The following is a 27154-nucleotide window of genomic DNA, read 5'->3' as shown; positions in this document are numbered from 1 at the left end:
CTTATCCAGCACTGTGTAAAAAGCCTGCGAATTCTTATTTCAAAATTTGTGTAAAAAAATGGATCATGCCCACTGTCCATTCCAAAACTCTCCAAATACAAAAACAACTATGAACTAGTTAAGAGATCTGTTTTAAATTGTACTGGCTAGTTTTAATATCTAGAAGTAACCAAAAAGTTATGGAATCTAAAATTTGTCTAAGGTGATAAGAAAAGTGATAGAAGTATTTAACACAGCTCTGTTTAAAAAAGTGATCATTAAAAATAAAATAACTCTATGTTTATACTCCAAAAAGTTGAGATGTCTCAGAAAACTGGTTATGGTCCAACCTTTTGGGTGATTTTCTTGAGCTGTATTCAGTGGCTCCAGAGCAGGTGTTTTATTGGGTAGGCATGCTCCAAGGGCACTGGGGCAAAGCTATTGAAAGTATTTGCAAAACGCTTTTGGAAGGATGATAGAACAGAAGCTGGATAAGAAAGGAGGTGAAAACAAGTCTTGAATTCTGGTTTTAGCCACTATGGCTTTGAGCAAGTCATTAACCTCTCTGCTTCAGTTTTCTCATCTATAAAACGAGGACAACTTCATAGAGACATTGTGCATCTTTTTACACGGATTCCTTCGGATTGAAATACAAGAGTATAAGTGCATTAAGTGAAATAATGCATGTGAAGCTCCTATCAACCTATGTATTCAATAAATAGTAGCTTTAAAAAAAATCTCATTATTCAAATCTTTATCTGAGGGCACAGCTCCTGGCATGTATGCATTTGTATCACAATAAATACTTGCCGGTTGAAAAATTTGGGCTGGTGAGAATGAAGTCCTTAACCTGTGTCTGCCAGTGGCAATCCTTTCAACTGGTACTTTTCTTCCACCTTCCTAAATGACGTCCTCTGAAACTGAAACTTGCGTGTGTTTTAGAGGAAGAAAGGGCAAAACTAAAATTCAAAATTCAAGAAAAATAATTGTAAAATGCCACTACAGAGTGGGAGGGCGTAAGGGAAGGGTAGAGGGAAACCACAGAGATGCTCCAAGACGAGCAGCAGGTTGGGATGTGCATGTGTATTTTCAATTTTTTGCCCACTAGATGGTGGAACAGAGCCCCTATCCTCATGACAAAATTCTTTCTCACGGATCTGAGTTTCTCTCACAACGCCTACTCACGCGTTTGCACGTAGAGGAATCCAATAATTTTTTTTTTTTTTTTTTTTCAAATTTTCCGCTCGGAAAGCGGAACCGAAACCACAAAGGTGGGGAACGTTAGAAGAAACGAGACGTGCGGAGATACAAGGACTTAGGGAGCTAAACTACACTTCCCAGGAAGCTACGCGCTCGGCCTACAACACCCAGCATGCCTGGGTTCCGCCTCTCGAGAACCGCCCCCCTCCCCGCCGCCGCGCGCCCTCCACTTTTCCAAGGAGCACAGAAAAAGCTGTGGAGTCTCGTTGGTGCAGCAGCGGCGGCTCTTACCCTCCAAATTATTCTGAGCCGCAGCAACTGCCACCTTCTCGTAGCGGAGAAAAGACAGTAACCGCTGTCCCGTGGGGCCCGCAAGCCACGTGACCGGCCCGAGTCATGTGACTCGGGTTTCAGGCGGCTGAAGTGTGTTACCCTGGTAACTGTTGGGCCCTCCCCGCAGAAGTCTGGGATGGCGCGGAGCTCAGAGACAGGTAGGTGAGGCTTCCCGCTCGGTGGACCCTGCCCGAGAGTGTCCTCAGACCCGCTCCTCAGGGCTTTAGGCCCCCGGGCCACTCCCCCTCCTCCGCCCACGCTCCATTCAAGTGCGTCTTTGTCTTCCGGCCGCTCTGGAACCCGCGCTTCCTGGAGCCGGGCTCCCCCTCCGCCCAGGATCTTGGGGCAGGACCTTAACTGCACACCTCCTGCACTGATCAGAAATGCTAGAGGCCGGGAGTTGATACTCTGCAGGTTGGGAAAGATACTGGCCGGGGTTCTTTAAACGAATGAATTGGGTTCATTAGACAGGTGGCGAGAGCTTTACGTTGCAAGTTATGCGTAGTTTTGTTGCCGTTCCCTCCCTCCAAAAGGAACACAATTCGTTTTGATCTGTACACTCCACTAACTCTATTTTAGGTAGACCTTGAATCTTAATGAATTGCATTTTGTCTGTATCCAGAAACAGTCTGGTTTGCAAGACTATTCATATGCACTGATAACAGACCGAATGATAGGGCGACACAAACTCTGTCCTGTGCTTTGCAGAAAAGAAATGGCCTTTTGGACTTGCTATTTTTAAGTTTTTGACAGATTCCTTGAGAGGACCTGATTTGTTTCAGGGATATTAAATAACACACACAGACGCACACACACCATAGGTTTAGGAAATGTTGCGGAGACCACCCTTCAACAATTGGGTGTTAACAATGAAAATGTCATTCTGGACCCTAAGTACAGTGCAAACTGTGAGAGCTGCTTTTCCAAAGCAGTTTTATTCATGAATTCAGGATCTCTTGTCAAGGTTATTGGTCAATAATTGTGCATGTATACTAAACCATAAGACAAATGCATGAGGTTTAAGTCTGGTTGCTCTTAATGTGATATGAATTTCCTCAGAGCATACTTATCTCTTGTTATTTAGTGTTTCCAGTGTTGTAAATACTTTGGAATGTTTACCTTGGGAAGTGAAAATTCTTGATTATGGCTCACTATTCCAAAGAAGAGCTGGATGAAGAGTTTGAGCAGTTCATGAGAGAGGTAAGTTTCATCTTTTTAAAAGCTACATTGTGAACTTTGTAAACTTGTGTCACAAGAAATTCATCTTTCAGTTCTCTTTCACTTCTAATATGCAATCAGTTTGACAACCTTGAAAATAAAGCAGCCAGTTATTTTATCAGCAAAGTGGGTTTACTTAGGAATGACAGAGAAACTACGATTCAGAACATGCAGGCTATGGCAAAACCATAGGCAAGTCCTGAGACCAAAAGAGAGGAACCATTACTTTACAGAGAAAATGAGAAAAGTTGGGAAGGGCTTCCTTGAATGAAAGTCCCTTGTAGGAGAGAGAGAGTTCAGGGTGGTCACAGTTTCTCACTGGTGGAGTTGTGGCTGTTTCTTACTGGCTGCGCTAGTTGCTCTGCTTGGGGAAATTCATTCTTTCCTTTGCTGGAAAATGCAAGGTCCCTTTCTTGCCAGTGGGTTCTGCAATTGATGATGGGTTAATAGGACATGAGAGCTCCCCCTTCTGGCCTCCTGATTGTATTTCAAATGTTTTCTTTCTTTACTTTCACATTATTCCCTTTTGATCCAGATCTTTCCTCAAAAGCATCAGTGACCAAGAGTTGGGTCATCCATGTCTCAGTGCCAGAAAGGACCTTTCCTGGGTGTCATGTCCCACGTCAGAAAGTGTATAGCAGTTAGAACCCATTTTGGACCATATTTGAATAACAAGGAAGCTTAGGAAGGAAAACAGGCATTTCCCATACAAAGTCTATATCTTTTTGAAGTCATATGTGTAAGAGATCATCTTGAAGTGGTGAGCTAGCATCACCTTATTGGGTACATGGTTTCTACAAAGTTTGACAAGCAACAGATGCAAAACTTAAAAATTATTATACAAAACATAACTAAAAGGAACATGACAATTCCAAATTGTATGATGGTTCTGAACCGTGACCCTAGGTCTGAAGAAAGCCATCTGAACAAAAGACCAGTGAGAATCATGTGAAATTCAGCATTAGTCATGTGCTTATCAAATTCAGTAGTCAATGTGCTTATCCCCTAACTTTGTGCAGTTGAGTTTCTATTTTTCCAGAAGAGTTTATCCATGTGTAGTAGGTGGTGTCTGCTATCACACTTATGCCTTCTTGCTCAGAAGGTAAGTAATACAGAGCTATGTGATTGTTCAAAACTACTTTAGCCAGCGAGTTGAATAATCGTTGGGTTGCTATTGTTTTGGCTGCAGAATTGACCAGCTCTCTTAATTTTAGGGAAATTTTTCTGATTGTGTCTATTAGACTTACTCTGCAGGGAGAAAGGTTCTCTCTATGGAGGCAAACCTGGAATTTCATGCCTCCTGGAAGTTCTCATTTCAGATGACCACGAAGGTTTAGTGACATAGACCGATAGGAAGCTGCTAATTTGTTGTGAACCAAAAATAGAACAGTGAATACAGCAGGAGCACATTGTCCTTTTATCCATCAGCTGTCAAGGCAATGAATTGCCCAAGCCTAGGGCCATTACCAAAACCTCCACAGTTAGAAGAGTAGCCAGTAGCTGCACATAGGGCTCCCTCATAAGTATTAGCATTTATGGACCCATTTGTCAGTATAGAGGCATTAGCATTATTCAACCAAGACTCAAATACCATGTTATCACATAATGAAAGTTTTCCTGAGTGTATGGGTATGACAGCCAGCTTACAAATGGCCTAACTTATATTGGCTGTTCCACAGTGTGTTTTACATATGTATTCAAGAGATCTTGTTTCTCCTGCCTAGGGTTGGGTTAAATTGAGGCAGGGAATACGTATGTATGGATTTAAGTTCTAACTTTATAAAACGGATCTGGGGAACACTTTAGGCATGTAGTGGCAATTGGGCTTCCAGCAAAATGACTTGCAGGTGAGCTAAGGGATCACTTGCTGTGGGCAGATTGAGGTTTCTGGTGCCACATCCCATAATCAGAGAAGTTCCCCCTTTTGCTGGAGTTGGGAAATGTGGGTAAGCATTATCTATCCATGGAAGAGAGGCAAAAAATAAAGCCTAGTCCAGTCATTTTGTGAAAGTTGTCTTTATCAGATGTCTGCTTTAATTCCTGGAAACTTCACTTTCAGATCACCAGTTGATTTACAGGTCCAGTCTGGGTTTAGTGCTCTCTTTAGATGTGACATGTGAATCCAGGAGTTCGTTTCTTGAAATTTGGTGACACAAGGGTTGGTAAATAGTACCCGATAGGGCACCTCCAACAAGGTTGGAGAGAGAAGTTTTTGAGATGTCTTTTGCAGTAGACAAAAATTTCTCGGTTGCAGTGTGACACTTAAGGCCTTTGTCTCCTGAAAATGTGCTGTGAAACTAGTTCTACTAAAGCATGATTATTCTCAACAAAAGCAATTAGGCCTTTACAATATTGAAGTGGATCTCTTTTTATCAGCTATGGGTCAGACAAGGCAGGAGCCAGGTGCATCAGGTGCCCTGTGACTATCTCAAATGGTGTGAGAATTAATGAGTTACAAAAGGGGTGGATCTCAGATTTGGAAGGATCCTATTATGTGCTTGCTTGGGCAGCATATATACTAGCAGGACCTAACTGTAGTGCTTTTGGCTAGGTTAGTTGAAGTATCTTCACAGATTTTGCCAATTGAGTCTTAATGGTGCTATTAATGTGTTGATTGGGCCTTAAATGCCTGAGGATTGGAGTTGGTAAGCACCGGGATAATGCTGTAGTACCAGCCAAACAGCATAGGCTTATTGATGAACTTGGCCGTTCCCTGATCACTGTGAAGCTTGAGAAGCCTTCCTCAGGTAGGAATAATTTTTTTCTAATAGGATTTTAGCTACAGAAGAGGCCATACCCTATCTGCAGGGGAAAGCTTCAGATCAGTGAGAAAACAGACCATGACCAAAACATATATCCACGAGACAGGGGGAGCTGAATAAAATCCATTTGCCAAACTTTGGTCCATGGGGCAATTTAAAAATGCCAGGGCCTGGTGTGGATGGGTTTCTTAGGTTTGTATTTTGGACGGGTGGGGCAAGCAAAGTAGGCAATTTTTATGGGCTTTTTAATATTTCTCTACCAGAATTAATTCATAAAGGCTGTCTTATCAGTAGAGCAATAATTAATGCATGTGCAGTGGTTAGTAATGAGATTTTTGAGACTGGCAGTACTGGATTGTTATTTGGCTCAAGCTAGAGTTCTCTATTTTTATCAAACCAACAATTTTTAGATTTCCAATATTGTTTTTCTTTCTCTGGGGCCAATTGTTGGGCATCTCATGTCAATTTTATAGATTATCATTTGAAGCAACATCCCTTTGGACCATGACAGAGGGTTGTTTCTCTAAACCAATTGAGAGAAAGAATTGTGACAAGCCCCTGTAGTTCCTCAGAGCCCAGTTACTGAGGATTAGGAAAACATTGGAAAGATTAGTTGAAGGACTTGATGGCATTTGGAGTGCTTAAGTTTGTAACAGTCCTTTTTCCAGAGTTCTGGTTTTTTGCAATAATGACAGATCATCAGGTGAGTTTGGGGTTTGTTTAGGGGCCTCCATTTGTTAGAGATGAAAATTAAGGATTTTAGTGGTCTTACTTTTAGTCAAATCATCTAGGATGTAGGCAAGCTGGTTCACTAAATTAACTAAATCTGGGGCAGACATAGTTGCCCATTCCATCCTGGTCCTTTTAACTTGAAGGGAAAGATCCAGTTTAGCCAGTTAATGAACACAGAATTAAAAGCTACTTGAGTGGACTCTACGTCTAAAATTTTCCTTAAAAATAATCTGGTCAATTGTAATAATCATAACCAGGTTCATCAGGTTTTTGTGTGCAAGCCTGAATGATGTTCTAATCATCAGGCTTAGGTACAGCTTGTGTAATTGCTCTGTGAAGACTTCTCGTGAATGTTCAGCCTCCTGCCAGAAGTCAGAGATCTGTTTTTCTGAATCTCTTTCAGGATTTTTTAGCAAACCAGTTTCATCCAATGTTAAGCCCGGCACTCCCCAACCAGCATGTGAACTAATTAATATAAATCTGAGAAACCTAGTCAATAAGTTTGAATACCTGTGTTAAATTCCTCAACAAATCTATGAGGATCCTCAGTAACTTTGGGAAAGTTTTTGACTGTAGCCTGTAGTTCAGCGTTAGTCCAGGGAACATAAGAAACTAGTTTAGCAGTTAGATCCTTAGAGGGCTTGATTTTAAAGGGGTGGGTTCTGATAGGTTCAGAGAAAGAGAGCTGGGAGAGGTTCGGAGTAAAATAGAAATTCAGAAAGAAGAGTAGAATGAGGAAGGGTCTGAAGGGGCTGAGGATAGCGCTGCACGGAAGTAGAAAGATGGCAGCAGAGCAGTGGCCTGAGCACATGCTGACTGCTGCTGTGAGTGTGGAGATGAAGACTCCAAGGGAACAGAGAGGGGACTCAGAAGCCCTTTTGACTTCTCTCAGTTGTTTAGTAGCTTCAGTTAATTTAGAAATGGCATTTTTCAAAGAGACAGTTTTAGAGTCCTGACTATGTTTGGAAGCCTCCAGGTACCAATTAAAACAGGCATTCCATTCAATTTGTTTAATTTTAGAGCTATGGTCTTCTAGGTTGGTTTTGAGAGAAGGAAGCTTCAGGAGATCAAAAGGTCCCCAATGATAGTCATTGAAATTCTAAATTTAGCTAAGTTGGTCTATTTCATTAGCAGTGTGCTTGAGGAGGGATCATAGTTTTTTTAGACATAAAGTCCATCAGGGTCTCAAGAAGAAGGCTGTCCTGAGAAAGTTTGAGGATTAGGATCCCATTAGTCAATCCAGAAGTTCAGAAAAACACATGAATACTCACCAGAAGGGACAAAGTGTTAACAAAAATAGAAATAATAAAGCTTTTAAACAGATCCTGAGTAAAGCCAGAGAGCTCAAAGTGCAAAGAGAGCAGAGCTTGGATCCAGGAGAGACTAACTCTCAAACTCCAGGGTCTGGGAGAAAGCTATGTATTCACTGAATTCACTGAACCTGTTTGTTCACTGGCCTCAGAGTTGTTGGAGTCTTCTCTGGATCCCACTTCTGATCACCAAGTAATGTTGACCTCAAAAATAAAACAGCCAGTTGTTTTACCATTTATTTGGGAATGGCAGAAGACTTGCAATTCGGACTTGCAAGCTATGGCAAAACCCTAGGCAAGACCTGAGATCAAAGGAGAGGAACATAACTTCATAGAGAAAAGGAGGAAGTTGGGAGGGGCTGCTTTGAATGAAAGTCTATTGGAGGAAAGCAAGAGTTCAGGGGGATGATGGCTTCTCATTGACAGAGCTGTTTTGCTGGGCATGAAGAAAAACTTTCCTTCCTCCTGTTGGGGTAGTAAAGTAGGCTTCCTCCTATTGGAAAATGCAAGAAACACTACTTTGTTGGAGTCTGTAATTTTTTTTTGTATATTTTTTTATTGGAGTTCGATTTGCCAACATATAGCATAATACCCAGCGCTCATCCCATTAAGTGCCCCCCTCAGTGCCCATCACCCAGTCACCCCATCCCCCCACCCACCTCCCCTTCCACTACCCCTTGTTCGTTTCCTAGAGTTAGGAGTCTCTCATCTTCTGTCACCCTCTCTGATATTTCCCACTCCTTTTCTCTCCTTTCCTCTTTATTCCCTTTCACTATTTTTTTATATTCCCCAAATGAATGAGACCATATAATGTTTGTCCTTTTCCGATTGACTTCATTCAGCATAATACCCTCCAGTTCTATCTACGTTGAAGCAAATGATGGGTATTTGTCGTTTCTAATGGCTGAGGAATATTCCATTGTGTATATAGACCACATCTTTTTTATCCATTCATCTTTCTATGGACACCAAGGCTCCTTCCACAGTTTGGCTATTGTGGACATTGCTGCTTATAAACATGCTCCGAATCACTTGCCATCTGGAGTCTGTAATTGATGACAAGTCCGTAGGGTGTCAGAGCTCCCCCTTCTGACCTCCCAACTGTATTTTATTTTATTTTATTTTATTTTATTTTATTTTATTTTATTTTATTTTATTTTATTTTATTTTATTTTATTTTATTATTTTATTTTATTTTATTTTATTTTTTTAAATTAATTTTTATTGGTGTTCAATTTACCAACATACAGAAAAACACCCAGTGCTCATCCCGTCAAGTGTCCGCCTCAGTGCCCGTCACCCATTCCCCTCCACCCCCCGCCCTCCTCCCCTTCCACCACCCCTAGTTCGTTTCCCCGAGTTAGGAGTCTTTATGTTCTGTCTCCCTTCCTGATATTTCCCAACATTTCTTTTCCCTTCCTTTATATTCCCTTTCACTATTATTCATATTCCCCAAATGAATGAGAACATACACTGTTTGTCCTTCTCCGATTGACTTATTTCACTCAGCATAATACCCTCCAGTTCCATCCACGTTGAAGCAAATGGTGGGTATTTGTCGTTTCTAATTGCTGAGTAATATTCCATTGTATACATAAACCACATCTTCTTTATCCATTCATCTTTCGATGGACACCGAGGCTCCTTCCACAGTTTGGCTATTGTGGCCATTGCTGATAGAAACATCGGGGTGCAGGTGTCCCGACGTTTCATTGCATCTGAATCTTTGGGGTAAATCCCCAACAGTGCAATTGCTGGGTCGTAGGGCAAGTCTATTTTTAACTCTTTGAGGAACCTCCACACAGTTTTCCAGAGTGGCTGCACCAGTTCACATTCCCACCAACAGTGTAAGAGGGTTCCCTTTTCCCTGCATCCTCTCCAACATTTGTTGTTTCCTGCCTTGTTAATTTTCCCCATTCTCACTGGTGTGAGGTGGTATCTCATTGTGGTTTTGATTTGTATTTCCCTGATGGCAAGTGATGCAGAGCATTTTCTCATGTGCATGTTGGCCATGTCCATGTCTTCCTCTGTGAGATTTCTCTTCATGTCTTTTGCCCATTTCATGATTGGATTGTTTGTTTCTTTGGTGTTGAGTTTAATAAGTTCTTTATAGATTTTGGAAACTAGCCCTTTATCTGATAGGTCATTTGCAAATATCTTCTCCCATTCTGTAGGTTGTCTTTTAGTTTTGTTGATTGTATCCTTTGCTGTGCAAAAGCTTCTTATCTTGATGAAGTCCCAATAGTTCATTTTTGCTTTTATTTCTTTTGCCTTTGTGGATGTATCTTGCAAGAAGTTACTGTGGCCAAGTTCAAAAAGGGTGTTGCCTGTGTTCTCCTCTAGGATTTTGATGGAGTCTTGTCTCACATTTAGATCTCTCATCCATTTTGAGTTTATCTTTGTGTATGGTGAAAGAGAGTGGTCCAGTTTCATTCTTCTGCATGTGGATGTCCAATTTTCCCAACACCATTTATTGAAGAGACTGTCTTTCTTCCAATGGATAATCTTTCCTCCTTTATCGAATATTAGTTGACCATACATTTCAGGGTCCACTTTGGGTTCTCTATTCTGTTCCATTGATCTATGTGTCTGTTTTTGTGCCAGTACCACACTGTCTTGATGACCACAGCTTTGTAGTACAACCTGAAATCTGGCATTGTGATGCCCCCAGCTATGGTTTTCTTTTTTAAAATTCCCCTGGCTATCCGGGGTCTTTTCTGATTCCACACAAATCTTAAAATAATTTGTTCTAACTCTCTGAAGAAAGTCCATGGTATTTTGATAGGGATTGCATTAAACGTGTAAATTGCCCTGGGTAACATTGACATTTTTACAATATTAATTCTGCCAATCCATGAGCATGGAATATTTTTCCATCTCTTTGTGTCTTCCTCAATTTCTTTCAGAAGTGTTCTATAGTTTTTAGGGTATAGATCCTTTACCTCTTTGGTTAGGTTTATTCCTAGGTATCTTATGCTTTTGGGTGCAATTGTAAATGGGATTAACTCCTTAATTTCTCTTTCTTCAGTCTCATTGTTAGTGTATAGAAATGCCATTGATTTCTGGGCATTGATTTTGTATCCTGCCACGCTACCAAATTGCTGTATGAGTTCTAGCATATTATGAACAACTGTACGCCAATAAATTAGGAAATCTAGAAGAAATGGACGCATTCCTGGAAAGCCACAAACTACCAAAACTGGAGCAGGAAGAAATAGAAAACCTGAACAGGCCAATAACCAGGGAGGAAATTGAAGCAGTCATCAAAAACCTCCCAAGACACAAGAGTCCAGGGCCAGATGGCTTCCCAGGGGAATTCTATCAAACATTTAAAGAAGAAATCATACCTATTCTACTAAAGCTGTTTGGAAAGATAGAAAGAGATGGAGTACTTCCAAATTCGTTCTATGAGGCCAGCATCACCTTAATTCCGAAACCAGACAAAGACCCCACCAAAAAGGAGAATTATAGACCAATATCCCTGATGAACATGGATGCAAAAATTCTCAGCAAGATACTAGCCAATAGGATCCAACAACACATTAAGAAAATTATTCACCATGACCAAGTAGGATTTATCCCCGGGACACAAGGCTGGTTCAACACTCGTAAAACCATCAATGTGATTCATCATATCAGCAAGAGAAAAACCAAGAACCATATGATCCTCTCATTAGATGCAGAGATAGCATTTGACAAAATACAGCATCCATTCCTGATCAAAACCCTTCAGAGTGTTGGGATAGAGGGAATTTTCCTCAACATCTTAAAAGCCATCTACGAAAAGCCCACAGCAAATATCATTCTCAATGGGGAAGCACTGGGAGCCTTTCCCCTAAGATCAGGAACAAGACAGGGATGTCCACTCTCACCACTGCTATTCAACATAGTACTGGAAGTCCTCGCCTCAGCAATCAGACAACAAAAAGACATTAAAGGCATTCAAATTGGCAAAGAAGTCAAACACTCCCTCTTCGCCGATGACATGATACTCTACATAGAAAACCCAAAAGCCTCCACCCCAACTGTATTTTAAGTGAAGTTTCCTGTTTTCAGTTTCACAAGTGCATCACCAAGCTCTGTCAGCTTTTCCTCCAGAATCTACCTGTCACCTTCCTAGTTATTTTCCTGTTCACTACCTCCAACGTAGTCTGGAGCACTGTCTTCTCTCTTGTGCTACTATAACAGTTCCCACATACTGCCCCCCCCCCCAGTCCAATTCCTTCACCCCACTGCCACCAGCGTGATCTGTAACATAAATCAGATTGTTCCTCTCCTTTGTAAAACACTCTGTTGGCTTCCTGTCACCAATGGAATAAAATTCAAACTCCTTCCTATGGTTTATAAAGCCCTGGCTGATTTTTGCTCATGTTGTCCTCATTCACTTTATATCTCTCTTCCCCCTTGTCTACTTATGCTGCGATGGCTTTTTTTCTCCCTTAGAAATGCCAAGATCCTTTCACATTAGGAGGTTTTCAGGAACTGGTCCCTCTGCCAATAATTTTGTTTCCGTATCCTTTACCTGGTTGTTAAAGATCCCATCTTAAATATCACTACCACAGAGAGGTTTTTATATTTATTTTTTCTATTTATCCAGTAAAAAAGTAACCAGCAAGTTATTTCTTTGTGTGTCATATATTTAATTCTCTGTGTAGCACTTGGCACCATTCATGATTTTACTTGTGTCTGTTTTCTGCCTCCCATTGTAAGAATGTATGATTTGTGATGTGACAGCTACATGTTCACTGCTATACCTGAAGTACCTAATAGATGCTAAATATATATTTGCTGAATGAGTAAATTAGAGGGTTGCACTATATCCTGTGTATTTATATAAATAGGCCTTGTAGAGCATTCAGGAAAGCCACATTTTAAGCAATTATACTAATATTGTATAATTGTTCATAAAGGGAGCTAGATATATGATGTAGTAGAGAGCTACAGTTTCAGTAACAGGAAAAGTAATGCCTACAAAGTAGGCATTATTTGTAGATTGTTGTAAGGGTTTAAAAAAGCATCTAATGATTATCTGAATGTAACAGACACTCAGGTTAAGAATCTCACTTCCCATTTGAAAACTGATTTTTTGCTTTCAAATATGAAATTTTATTTTGAAAATTAAACTTAATAGGAAGTATTTTCACTGTAAAAGATAAAAAGCAGTACAAACCAATTTTTTTCCTTCTGCCCCTCATTTACCACCCCTTCAACACCCTCTGTCCCTCCCACTCTTCCTCTCATATTTAGCCTCAACTCATAAAATCTTTTATCTCATGTTAGAGATTTGGGTAAGCAGAGTCTTGTTTTTTTGTTTTGTTTTGTTTTTTTAATAATGAAAACCATGATTTTAGAGCTATGTTAACTTTTTTAATCATTTTGTTAAATTATTGTTCAAAGAATTTATTCAATGATATGGCTTACATATCTTTGTTTTTATGGAGATTGGTGGGACCACCCTTTTTTTTTTAATAGCTCTCTTGAGTTGTCATATACCATACGATTCACTTGTTGAAAGTGTACAATTCCAGGGTACCTGGGTGGCTTAGTTGGTTAAGTGTCCAAGTTTTGATCTCAGTTCAGATCTTGATCTCAGGTTCGTGAGTTCAAGCCCCATATTGGAATACCTCTGGGGAGGAAAGCCCAGCTTGGAGCCTACTAAGAAGAAGCAAAGTGTACAATTCAGTGGTTTTTAGTTTTTTCACGGCAATGAAGCTATTACCACAATCACGTTTAGAACATTTTTGTCGGGATCCCTGGGTGGCGCAGCGGTTTGGCGCCTGCCTTTGGCCCAGGGCGCGATCCTGGAGACCCGGGATCGAATCCCACGTTGGGCTCCCGGTGCATGGAGCCTGCTTCTCCCTCTGCCTGTGTCTCTGCCTCTCTCTCTCTCTCTGTGACTATCATAAATAAAAAAAAAAATTAAAAAAAAAATTTAAAAAAAAAAAGAACATTTTTGTCATCCACAAAAGAAACCATGTACCCATTACCAGTTACCCCTTTCTCCAGCCTTGGGGGCCACTAATCTACTCTCTGTCTCTGAATATATTCTGATTACAGACATTTCATAGACATAGAATTAAATAATATGTTGTCTTTTGTGACTGGTTTCTTCCACTCAACTGTGGCTGAAACAAGGTGCATCCATGTGGTAGCATCTGTCAGTACTTCATTGCTTTTTATTAGCTGAATAACGTTCCATTGTATGGGTTTACCACATTTTGTTTATCCACATATCAGTTGATGAACATTTGAGTTCTTTCCACTTTTTGGCATTTATAAATAATGCTTCTATGAAAAATCATGTACAAGTTTTTGTGAGGTTGTATGTTTTCATTTCTGTTATATGTATACCTGGTAGTTGGTATGGTGGGTCATATGGTAACTTTGTTTAACCTTTTGAGGAATGGCCAGACTGTTTTCTAAAGTAGCTGTGTATTAGTATATTAGGATTCCAGTTTCTCCATATGCTCACCAGCACAGTTATTTTCTGGGCACCAGCTTTTGTGTTTTGTTTTTAATAGTAAGAATCTGGAAAGCAGTGTGGACGATTATCAAAAGGGAGAATACCTACAATGTATTAGATAGTAGGGTGAGCACCCTGCATTTCATTTTCTGATCTTTGTCACAAGCTTGCAAGGTCAGTGGTACTATGACTTTTTTAACAGATTGAATAAACTGAAAAGAGGATAATTTTTCTGAAGCAACAGCAAATTGAAATTAGAATTCGAACTCAGATCTGTCTGGCCCCCAAAACCTATACTCCTTCCACACTCTTGGCCATGGGGCTTAAAAGAGAAACAGACTGAGTCTGAGGCAGATTGTCAGAATTTGGTGAACAGTGAGATATAGGGAGGAGAGAGAAATGGAACATTTCAAGGTGTTGACCAAGTTCAGAGACTGAGTGGAAAGTGATGAAACTAAAATTTAAAGAATAGTTTCCCAGGACACTGGGTGGCTCAGTGGTTGAGCAGTGCCTTTGGCTCAGGGCATGATCCTGGGGTCCTGGGATCAGGTCCCACATTGGTCTCCCTGCATGAAGCCTGCTTCTCCCTCTGCCTCTGTCTCTGCCTCTCTCTGTGTGTCATAAATAAATAAATAAACAAATAAATAAATAAATGAATGAATGAGTGAATGAATAAATAAATACTTTTTTAAAAAAAGGAAGAATACTTTTCCTTCCCTCTTCCCCTCTTCCTGTCTGATGTTCTTTTTGAACATTTTAAAATCGGGATTATTTTAAGTCATTGCAGTAGAGTTCTTTGGTTGGCAGGTGGAAATTTGTGCAGTCATCTTGGAAGTTTAAAAGGGTATCCTGGTGACATTGTCCCAGTTGGGGGACTACATACTACAGTGGAAAGTGGACAAGTGTTATCAGACCTGTTTGAATCCTAGGTCTGTAATACTTACTAACAGTAGCAGCTGGGGCAAGTTGCTTAACTTCTCTGAGCGTACCCCCATCAATAAATCTTGATTGAATGCTTAGAGATTGAGATAATCTGGGGATAGATCCTAATACACAGCAGGCATGGAATAAATGTTGGTTTCTTCTCCAGGAAACGTGTAGAGTGAGGATAAAAAGGACAAGGACAGAGTCCTGGGGAAGTCTAGTGTAAATAAATGTGCAAAAGAGCCAAGACCTATTGAAATAGACAGGTGGGAAAAGTCCCAGAAGTGAAGTATCATTTGGAGGAAGTGAGGTTGTGAAATCAAGGATAGAGAGTTTTTGGAAGAGTCAGTCACCAGTATTAAATTCCGTGATGTAATCAGGGAAGATGACCGGCAGTGGTCTTTTATTTGTGGCATCCAGGAGGCCTTTGGAACCTGGGCAAGCGCTGTTTTGGGATGGGAACCAGCTTTTCAAGAGTTGAGGAGTAAACTCAAGAAATTGGTATGTAGAAGAAAGTGATAGGTAGAATAAAGGGGAGGTGGGAATAAGGAACTTATTCTTGTTTGCTTTGTTTTACTTTGCTTTTTTTTAAAAAAAAAGTGGAGTACACTTGAATGTTCATTCTTCCATTCCACAGTTGTATAAGGCCCTGAGGTTACAGCAAGGGGCAGGTTTATAACCTGAGGGAAGGAGGCAGGGGAGTCTGAAGGGGGAGTGAAGATATAGAGATGATGTGGAATGAGCAAGGAAGTGAGAACCTAGAACGGTGGGAAGTGACTGACCCCTCTGCAAGTTCTCCTTGGTGTGGAAACCATTTCTTTTCTGAAAAAGGAAAGCAGTGTCTTCACAGATGAGTGTAATGGTGGAATAAGGGAAAGGAGACTGGTTTTTGCCTGAGAGCTTTCTTTTCTCAGTGAAGAGAGAGGCCAGGTTACTGACAGAGTGGTGGCAGTGGCTGTGGGTGGAGTTAGGGTTAGAGTAGGGGATCTCTTAGGATTGTGGTAAAATTTGGACCTGAAGAATAGAAAAATAATTAAAATTTTATTAAAGTTTCTTAGTCATTGTGACAAAATGATGATTTTTCTGGCAAACTCAATTCATCTGGTCTTAGAATTTTGTGCTCTTTGAGAATGATGCTGGGTAATTTTGCGCAATTTTTATTTATTCATATACCCTAGAGAATGGGTATACTTTCATATACTTCATTTTTTTCCCCTTGATCAAGTTTCTTGATAAGTTTTCATTTCTTTGTTGTTATCATTGATGTTTTCTCCCTGGTTAGTTTACTTATTTAACTCTGGATATGAAATTGATGTTCAGAGATATATGCTTGATTTTTAAGTTATTTTAGCTACATATGTTTAAAAATGCAAATTTATTGTTGCTGGGAATTTTGTTTATGTACGTGATAACTGAACTGTGAAAGAACTAAGAGAAGCATTTTTAGTAATGAATCTGGGATTCTCAAATTTTAATTCAGTAACTTGTATCTATAGCTTTCAGATGATTCTTTTGATAATTCAAGCAAAACACCTAGACAACCTAAGAGAGAAGTGAAAAAGAAAGATGCAGTGCCATGGTGGATAACTGAAGATGATTTTGAAGATGGTGGTAAATATTGATCATTTTTTATTCCAAATTATTTGACCACAAGGGGTCAGTCAAGACTTTCAATTCTGGGATTTTGTTGTTGGACTATACATCTATAAAGAAGATAATAGTAGTAACATGACTTTTTGAAGCTCGAATTTTCATATAACTTTGCTTTAATATATATTATGTAATTGAGAATCTGTGATGTTCCTGCATTATCAGGTTATATTACATTGGGATAATTTTATGTTTATCTAAATTAATATGATGAATGATACACGTATATTTCTCTATTTCCCTGTATAAATGGTAAATTGATTTAAAGTGATTTAATAAAATATTCTGACATGTATTAATGTCATCACATTAGAAAGATTTTAACAAATCTTTAGATTTTTGGTATCACAGTCTGTTAATAACAGTAGTAAAAAAAAATATTTTTTTTTGCCATAATGGTAAAGAACTGATTATTGATCCTGTTTGATTTATGTGTATACCTTTCCCAGAGTTGTTCTTAGTCACATCTTTACAAATGGAAAACTACTCTCTGGAGTATTTGCTTTGGTATACCTGCTGTCTATGATACTGCATATCCATAAGGAACTCTATGTTAACCTATGTTTATACTATTTATGGATCACTAAGCAGCATTTTATAAACTTAGAAGATTTCTATATCCTCAGGGGGAAATTTGCCCCATAGCTTTTGTTTTTCCCCCATGAAATTGAGCCCAGATTCCTTAATGTGACCGCTAAGGCTCTACATCATCTGACTAGGACCTTCCTTTCCAGCATCCTGTGCCCCAGCCGTACTCTGTTATTCCCTATCTCCTGGAAACATCATTGACTCTATGCATTAGCTTTGTGCATTAGCTCATGCTTTCTCACCACTAGACTGCCTTTGCTTGCATCCTTCTTCCCTAACTCTTCTAGCTCCCTTCTCAACGTAATTATTTTTTCCTTTGTTTTGATTTCAGAACACCACAATAGCACTTACATATTGTGCTGATAGTCATAACCTGTAGGGCTACTCCTGAGGTTGGAGCTTTATGAGGACAGGAAACACTTTTTTTTTGTTTGTATTCCCCTGCCCCCAACAGTAAATAAGTAATAAATGCATTTAATACTAAATGCATTTAATAATAAATGAATGTTAGAGTGAAAGTCATTTCTCTGTTATTAAAACTATAAATAAAGAGTTATCTTATTGAAAAATACAGCTAATTTTTTCATAAATCCCCCAACCATGTAACAATGCTAAAGTTTGCATGTAAAGAATTCTTTTTTAGAATCTCCCTGCCATTGGTGCTTGAAAATAATATGTGATAAAGTACAATTGGAATTGTTCACAAAGATTTAAGACTTCATTAGCATTAACATCTCTTTCCAGAAAGTAATGTGTAAGAGATAAAATGTACTCATCCCAAAGGGAAAAACTAGGTCCTAGACTAACAATTGAATGTAACATGACTAAAGGGACTAATTTTTAAGAAAGAATTTGTCAATCAGAAGTGGATTTGATTAGTAAAAGATGCAAAGAATTATATTTAAGAAGCAAGCTTTGACAATATCCATTTAAACAGAAGAGAGGGGATGCCTGGGTGGCTCAGTGGTTCCAGGATCGAGTCCCACATTGGACTCCCCACAGGGAGCCTGCTTCTCCCTCTTCCTGTATCTCTGCCTCTCTCTCTCTCTGTCTCTCATGAATAAATAAATAAAATCTTTAAAAATAAATAAATAAACAAACACAGAGGAGAGGGTTTCTCCACCCAAAGATATAGCAATCACAGACATTTCTGAGTTCATGTTATGTTGTGCATACTAGGCACTAGTGTATAGACAAGATATGATTCCTGCCATCAAGAGCATAGAAGCTTCTGAGGGGGAAGTAAACACCCTTTTGCAGAGAGAAATGCATTACTAATCTTAGACAACATTAAACATCAACATTGAGCTACTTCAACCTTATAATTTTCTCTTTCAATTGCCATAAGGATAAAATGTTCTGCCTAGAGGATGAAACAATCTAATCCTTCTACTGGTTATAATCTTCATTACAAATAAGCAAATTGGGTCTTGGTTTTGTTCATTAGTCTCTTATAAACTCAATGTGGGTCACATCCCTGAGTCCAACTTCAGAGCTAATGTGAGACCCCCATAGGCCCCAAAATAGCATCCCAACCATGGCATTAAGTTTTTCATTTGAAATGTCTTTAGATAACATCTCTTGATTTTCTGTGGCCATGGAAGTTATTATTTGATCTGTAAAACCGTTATTCTCACAAAACCATAAAAAATAAATTCTAGGGTGGCCCGGGTGGCTCAGTGGTTTAGTGCTGCCTTCAGCCCAGGGAATGGTCCTGAAGACCTGGGATCGAGTCCCACGTTGGGCTCCCTGCATGGAACCTGCTTCTCCCTCTGCCTGTGTCTCTGCCTCTCTCTCTCTCTCTCTCTCTCTGATGAATAAATAAATAAAATCTTTAAAAGAAATATTCTAAATCCTTTCTAAGAGGACACTAATTAGGAAAATTAAGTCAGATTTTGTGACTTCTTGGTAAGACTTCCTTCTAAGCAAAAGTGATATTCTTCTAATCTTAATATTTATATCTTACAATGTAATTATTTAACTTTTCCATTTTTTACTTTTTTATGAAAAATGTATGCTATTATGATAAAGAAATTTTGAATATTGTATAGCCTTTTCAGTGTTTTCTAATGTTTTTGGAATAAAGAGCAAAACTCCTGGCTGTGAGTACTGGCCTAGTCGGACCATCAGCTCCTGCTCTGGACTTATCTCCACCTGGACTCACCCTCATTCTCTAGATCCAACTTCACTGGCCTTTTTGCATCCTCCAATGTGGGCCTGCCCCTCCCATTGCTGACCATGTGTACCTTGTCTCTGTCCTACCTGGATTTGTTTTCCTTTTCTAATTCACCTAGTTATTTCCTACTTTTCCTTTACATAAGGCAGAACATGTATGATATACTGTCTTAAATAATTGTGCTTCAAAGTAATTTAAAACATTTTATCTCATTATGTAAACTTTTTGAGATTATTTAATAAGATATACTGCAAATAAATAGAATTATAGTTCTTCTTTTGTGAACTTTAGGTCTGATGGATTTTTATTTAATACACCAGATTTATTTTGTAACTACTGTCCATAAAATTAGCTAACAAAAAATGTTAGTACAACACTATTACTGGTTAGTAAATAGTAGTCAAAACAGTTTTCTAAACATAAATATCCAACTGTATCTTAAATCCTATCTTAGGACTGCTTGGAACAAATGTCAGCTATCTGAAAACAAAGAAACCTTCTCAGCCTATTATAGAAATAGAAGAGGACTCTGCTGAAAGGATTCAGTTTCTTCAGAGCAGTGGAACCTCCATCTTAAGTATTGACAGCTTAGAAACAAATGGTAAGAAATGTGAGGGATATGAGTTGATAGGTCAATTACTATGCTTGATTAGATTAAATGCTATAATTCTACTATGCCATAATTAAAATTTTTACAAAAATTAACTTGTATCTTGAAGCCTCCTTTACTGAACCATGTACACTTAATTAATACCTTCCTAGAAGATTTAGAATTAGATCTTGAGAGAAGCCTTATAACCTTACATACCGGTTATGAATACAAGTCTGTACTTGGTCAGAGATTATAAAGTATGTTTTAAATTTTAAAAATTTTTCTATTAATAAATCATTAAAATTAATTTTATCACAATTCTTCATATTAATAAAATGTATTTGTGCTTTTCATTTAGAGATAGTAGTTTCTGAACTCAATCATAGTGTCCTTGGATTGGGATTAGACACATTAGAAGAACAAGAAGAAAAAGAGCAATTTTTTGCCAGGCTTGAGGACGGCTTAACATCTTCCATTGATTATTCAAGATTAAATAAGGAACTGGATTCTAATGACTCCACGCAATTTAAAGCTTTACATAGGTAATGTATGTACAATATTGACTAATCATTAAATGATTTCTTTCTGTGTTTTTCTATATTTTTGGAAGACTGGTGTATGCATGGACTTCAATGGGTAAACATAACAAACAAAAATTAAATCTTATTTTTAGCTCTTTTCTCTGTTCATTATTTTGGTCATGCTTTCTCTTATATATGAATGGAATTTGTTGATTTGTGTTTGAGACCCCACTCTGCATCCAGATACCTGAAATGTCCAGCCTAAGATGCTTTTGAGACTAATGGCACATGGCAAAAAGACCTTATTAGGCAAGTAACTTCTTAAGTGATTTTACATAGATAAAATAAATAAGAGAGTTCAAGTAGCTGTTATAAACTCCGAGAAAAAAAGAAAAGAAAGGGGAACAAGGAGTAAAGACCAGTTTTGTCTCTGTCCTACCTTTGTATGGTTGACCCTGATGATAATCAGGAAACCTCATTTATCCTGGAACTCCTACTAATTGAGCTGGTATTCTGTACATACAGTAGACCTTTGACTTGTTAAAATGATAAATGGAAGCCAGATTACAACTTTTAAGATTTTAAGAACACCAAACTATAATTACATTAAGGGTGAGGAGAATCATATCCTCTGGTTGTTAGAGTACCTGGTCTCCTTAGGAGGCTTAGTTTCTTAGAGACTATGAATAAAGTGGTGCAGTGACTGTCATGAATTATGGAGGGTTTGAGATTTTTACCCTACTTGTAAGCTAACAAGTGACCCTGCCAGTTTTATGGATGCTGACAATAGACATAGGATTCCTGGGTTAGAAACAAAGGACCTTATTTCTTACAACAAAAGCCTATCTGAGTCTCATGTTTATTTGCCTCACTTCCCCCATGCCCCACAAAGCTTGTGGAGGCACCACGGAGAGTCCATGAAGGCTATCTGCGTGGGCACTGGGTTGCCTTACAGGAGAGGATCACTGAACTTGGGGAATCTGTTGCTTTTATGTAAGAGGAAACAGGCCTACTTCTTTTCTGGGAGGAGATACTGCATCATCTCTCAAGGTGGCTCACAGCAACACAATTGTGGGAAATAACCTAGGAAAGAGGAGTTTGTGCCTTGAGTTCCTGGTGTACCCCATAAAAACATGTAGGGACATTCAGGGTAATTGCCTCTCCCAATAGTAACAACACAGATGAAGTATACACAGGTTTGTTAGCTGTAAGTTTGGGCCCCTTTATAATATTCCTTAACTTTTCCTTATTTTTTTTAAAGATTTTATTTATTCAGGAAAGACAGAGAAAGTGGGGGGAGGGGGAGGTAGAGACACAGGCAGAGGGAGAAGCAGGCTCCATGCAGGGAGCCCGACATGGGACTCGATCCTGGGTCTCCAGAATCACACCCTGGGCCGAAGGCGGCACTAAACCACTGAACCACCCGGGTTGCCCTCTTTTTCTTATTTCTTAGCAGTATTCTTAACTCCTGATATTTCTGTTCTTGGACAGGCTAGTCAGAGTGCTGAATACCATTGGTTATGCAGTACTGTTTGCTGCTATTATTATTATTATAGTTTTATATCTTTATGGATTTGCTGATAATCTCACTAAAGACAGGGTTAATGGACTGAAAAAAGTAGGGCAGATTCCTCAGTTTGCAAGAAAGCAGTGTATGAACTAACCCCAATATAATTAAATTTGCTCAAGCGCCTTTGTCACTTTCTGAGTTTTTATTAGTTTAAGGTTCCTATTCAGCCTGTATTTCATGATTAAATTGCTTATTTATTAACATGTAAATGCTGAACCTGACATTTTTTTCTGGTCAGGTTCTGGCCTGACGTAGACTTCACTGTTTCTCCTAGCTTGTGGTCAATTTCTGATTTTTAGTGTAGAAAGAACATCTGGGTCCTGAGACACGTAAATGCACACTTATGTATAAAACTGTGTATTTGTGTATAAAGTTAATGGCATTTTTCTCTTTGTATTAATTTGATAGCTACAATAAAGCTTTGAGGGTCCTTTATTTTCACAACATTTTCTTTATAGTGCCCAAATTCTTAGTTTTTGATAGAATAAGAGTACTTGAGAAGAAAAATATAATGTTAGAGTTTTTTTTAAATATGCACAAAAGATTGCATGGCATGTATTAACATTTAATTCTGAATTAAGTAATTTTTTTTCAGTAATCAAATTGATGTAGAACTAACTGAAGATAAACATGAGAATGAATCAAAACATGAAGAACTGGCAGGTAATTTCATTGGTTTAAAAATGTACAACATTTGAAAAGATAATATAACTTAATAAAGACATTGATAGAAAAAGAAAAGGAAAGTCATATCTTGGAAAGAGCTTAGATCAGGTTGAGTGAACTGCCTATGTTACAGTCTGAGGTACTAAGAAATGGTTGAGAGTGCACTGCTGCATCATTTGTTGGAAGTGGGTGGTGGATCATTTCAGAAGACAAAAAAAGGACGAGGGGAATCTTTGGAGCCAGGACCAATATCTCTAAAGCATGGCTCAGTAGGTATTTCTTTTTCTACTTTGACTTTTAACATGCTCTGTTTTTATATTTAAAATGATTTTCTCATGGGTAGCGTATAGCTGGATTTTGCTTTTTTATCCACTCTGACGATCTCTGACTTTTAATTGAATTGTTTCTACCCTTAATAAAAATATATTCATTGGTATGGTTATTTATTCTTTTGCCATTTGTTGTGCTGCTTTTGTCCTGCAGTCTGTTGGATTGAGTATTGTAGTGTTCCATTTTATCCCTTCTTTTGGCTTGTTAGTTATACCTCTTTGTTGTATTTTTCTTCTTAGTTTCTCTATGACTCGTACTATGCATCTTTAGCTTATTAAATAGATTCTACTTTCAGATGACGTTATATCACTTTATATGAGTCTTAAAAACAGCAACTCCCCTCCTCAACCTTTTTGCTATTTTTGTCAGATATTTTTTTCTGTGTATCCTAAAACTCCATGATGTATTATTATCACTATTATTATTATTACTATTGCTTTTAATAGTCTATTTAAAACATTTTTAAGGAAAGGACACCTGGGTAGCTCAACGGTTGAGCGTCTGCCTTCGGCTCAGGGCATGATCCTGGGCTGCTGGGATCGAGTCCCACATCAGGCGCCCTGCATGGATCCTGCTTCTCCCTCTGTCTGTGTCTCTGCCTCTCGCTATGTGTCTCAAATAAATAAACAAACAAAAAATTTTTTAAGGGAGATAAAAAATTAATATTTATGTAAAAACATTTTCCGTGTATTTATCATTCTCAGTTTTTTGTATTCTTTTGTATAGATTTGAGGACTTTTTTAACTTCTTATTTAAAATGAATTTTAAAAAATTAATTTTTAATTTGAAGTAAACCTGATATGTAACATTATTTTCAGGCACACAACATAAGGATTTGATACACTGTGAAATGATCACCATAACAAATCTAGTTAACAGTATCACGAGTATAAAAAAACAAAACAAAACATTTTTTCCTTGAGATAACTTTTAAGATCTACTGTTTTAGCAATTTTCAAATATAGTTGACTGTCCAGCATAGGAGCTAGGGATGCTCACCCCCTGCATAAAAATCTGTGTGTAACTTTTGACTCCCCCCAAAATTTAATTACTAATAACCTCTCATCGATTGGAAGCCTTAACAATAACAAAAAGATTTGATAAACACATATTTTATATGTTATGTATATTATTATATACTATATTCTTAAAGTTAGCTGGAGGAAAGAAAATGTTATTAAGAAAATCATAAGGGGGCAGCCCCGATGGCTCAGTGGTTTGGCGCTGCCTTCGGCCCAGGGCGTGATCCTGGAGACCCGGGATCGAATCCCACGTCGGGCTCCCTGCATGGAGCCTGCTTCTCCCTCTGCCTGTGTCTCTGTCTCTGTCTCTCTCTCTCTCTGTCTCTCATGAATAAATAAATAAAATCTTTTAAAAAAATCATAAGGAAGAGAAAATACATTTATAGTATTGGGCTGTATCAGAAAAAAATCCTCATGTGAGTGGAACTATAACAGAGTTCAAACCCATGCTGTTCAAGAGTCAACCGTGGTAGCTATCTGGTATTTTGAGTTTCTGTATAGTATTTTTTTTAGCCTGGTTTTGTGGCAGTTTAATGTAGGTGTATTTTGGTATGCTTTGCTTGTATTTATCCTACTTGGAGGTAATTGAGCATCTTTGATCTGTGAATTTATAGTTTCCATCAAAATGAAAAAATGTTTTGCCCACTAATTCTTCAGATATTTCTGTCACCCCCTGCCCTCTGACTCTAATTACAGTTGTGTTAGATGGTTAAATTTTGTGCCATAGGTCATTAAGTCTCTTTCATTTTTTAAAGCTATTTTCCTCTTTGTGCTTCAGTTTTTATTGTTAGGTCTTCAGATTTACTGATTTTTTTCTTCTTTCCTTTGATATTCTGTTAATTCATTGAATCTTTTTTCTTTCAATCTAGAAGCTCCTTTTAGGTATTTTTTAAAATCTCTATGGTATCTTCTCTCATGTTCTTTTTTGTTTGTTTGTTTTCTTGTTAAGTCCTTAACAAAACATATTCTGCTGATCCCAATGTGTGTGCATTTCTGGGTCTCTTTCTATTGACTGCTGCTTTTCCTTGTAAGTCTAGTTATTTTTTTTATTGGGTGTTGGATATTGTAGATTTTTATGTTGTTGAGTGTCTGAATTTTGTTTTCTTCCTATAGTGTTGAGCTTTGTTCTGGCAGATAATTGATCTTGCTACCTTGATCCTTCCAAGGCTTTTCTTATGCTTTGTTAGGGGAGGTCTCCTGTAGCATTTCGTAGTACAGTTTGACACTAGTACTAAGGTACATCCTTTCTGAGGTTTCTACTGAATGACCTACTAAACAATGAGGATTTTTTCCACTCAAACTGGTTAGAGCTCCAGACTCTCCTTTCCCTTCCTGAAGTCTGTGAATTTCCTAGCCAGTGGCTTCCAGTTGCTCAAAGTATGCAAATATGGCTTAGTATTCAGCAAAGAGTCAGGGAGACCCCATACAGATCTTTGGAGCTCTGCTTCTACGTAGGTGTTTCTGATCCTCTCAGTCTTTCTGAAAGTTTATCTCTGTAACCTTAACATAGTGAGACTGTTCTGATCTTCCCCTCCCTGCTTAACATTCCTGAATTTATGTACCTTCAAGTAACTGTAGAACTCACTTCACTTGTTTATTTTTTTCTTAAGGAATCAGTTTTGTGCTGCCAGCTGTCCAGTGTTTGTAAATAGTTATTTCATATATTTTGTTCAATGTACTCATTGTTTACAGAGTTTTTGAAATCCAGCATAGTAGAGGGGAAAGTCCTGTAGGTTGTATCATACTTAAATTAAAATTTGCAGCTAAATTTTCTAACAAAGAATGAAAAATGCCTCCAAAATCTATCATTCAGATCTTTAATTTTTTTTAAAGATTTTATTTACTTATTCACAAGAGACACAGAGAGAGAGAGAGAGGCAGAGACATAGGCAGAGAGAAGCAGGCCCCATGCAGGGAGCCCGATGTGGGACTTGATCCTGCGACTCTGGGATCATGCCCTGAGCTGAAGGCAGGCGCTCAATTGCTGAGCTACCCAGGTGTCCCTGATAACTGTTTTGCAAATTTAATTATGTCTGTTGATATTTAGAAAATCCCAGTGTTATTTCTTATATGGAAAAGATGAGCTCACAAAGGTGAGGTTCTCAGCCTCAGAATATATTAATGTAGTTAACCAACTAAGCTAGATTATTTACCTAAGATCCAGTACTCACCTTGTCTTCCTTTTGAACTAATATGGAGATGTTTCTGTAGATAGATGTCACTAGGAACATCTCTGTTTAACTTCTAAGCCCTCTCAAATTCATTCTCAGACTTTCATTATTAATTGCACTCAGGTTATCCTCTCCATTCTAAGAAAAGACAGCCATTCCATAGCAGTCTCTGGAACTCGTACAGTCTTTCATCAGGCCATCCTGTTTCTGAAAGTGCTCTAATTTTCAAAATACAATTAAGATTATGTTTATTTCTGGAATGATGGTTTCCACTCTGAAAACATCACAAATCTTGGTTAATCCTTCAATTTAAGGGCTATAAACAACACATTAAAAATTGGTTTAGAGATCCTGGCCAGGTAACTCCTACCTTACCTTCCCCTAAGTAGTGTTATTGGCATCATGTTAATTAACATAGACACACTTTTCTCTTCTGGTGTAAATTCATTGAGATATAATTTGGGACTTTAGCTGAGAAGTGCCCAGAATTGGGAAATAGTAGAGGTCACATAGAGCCAGTATTTACCTGCGGGAAGGATTAGAGATAGATCTTTCATAAGTACTGTTTCAGGGTTACATTAGAGATACTTACAGAGACAATCAATCAATCAATCCATCCAACGTTTTAAGAATGTCAAGATTTCACAGAAGTGCTGCCTTTTATAAGTATGCTTTTGAGATTCTTTTAAAAATAAGCATTAAACTTTGTTTTAAAAATACAATGTTTGGACAGCTCTAGAAATTTTTAGTTAAGAACATAAAAGATTAAAAATATAAAGCTCTTATAACTATTTGAAAATATAAGACAGTGAAATAAACCTAAGTCTTACGAATTGAGTTTTCATTAAATTTTTGCCAAAAAAAAAAAAAAAGAGGGACGCCTGTGTGGCTTAGCGGTTGGGTGTCTGCCTTTGGCTCAGGGCGTGATCCCGGGATGCCGGGATCAA

General features: G+C 38.3%; 1 protein-coding gene across 18 annotated transcripts in view; it reads left to right on the top strand.

The window, feature by feature from the left end:
* The first annotated feature begins 1348 nt into the window (after positions 1–1348).
* CEP162 (centrosomal protein 162) overlaps positions 1349–27154 on the top strand; it is a 93702-nt gene continuing 67896 nt past the window's right edge. For 6 of the 18 annotated variants that reach the window (XM_072736542.1, XM_026007443.2, XM_072736532.1 and 3 more), the window contains exons 1-6: positions 1349–1670; positions 2597–2712; positions 16418–16532; positions 19790–19936; positions 20286–20469; positions 22614–22681. In XM_072736542.1, the coding sequence (XP_072592643.1) occupies positions 2656–2712; positions 16418–16532; positions 19790–19936; positions 20286–20469; positions 22614–22681 (571 nt within the window). In that variant the 5' untranslated portion in view covers positions 1349–1670; positions 2597–2655. Of the gene's footprint in view, positions 1927–2596; positions 2713–16417; positions 16533–19789; positions 19937–20285; positions 20758–22613; positions 22682–27154 lie in introns of all 18 variants that reach the window. The other 12 variants (XM_072736580.1, XM_072736584.1, XM_072736574.1 and 9 more) reach the window with 8 other exon arrangements.

Source organism: Vulpes vulpes, chromosome 1 (assembly GCF_048418805.1).
Source record: "Vulpes vulpes isolate BD-2025 chromosome 1, VulVul3, whole genome shotgun sequence".
In the NCBI taxonomy this organism is placed as follows: Eukaryota; Metazoa; Chordata; class Mammalia; order Carnivora; family Canidae; genus Vulpes; species Vulpes vulpes.
The sequence above is the reverse complement of the archived record's forward strand: the minus strand, read 5'-3'. Positions and strand labels throughout refer to the sequence as shown.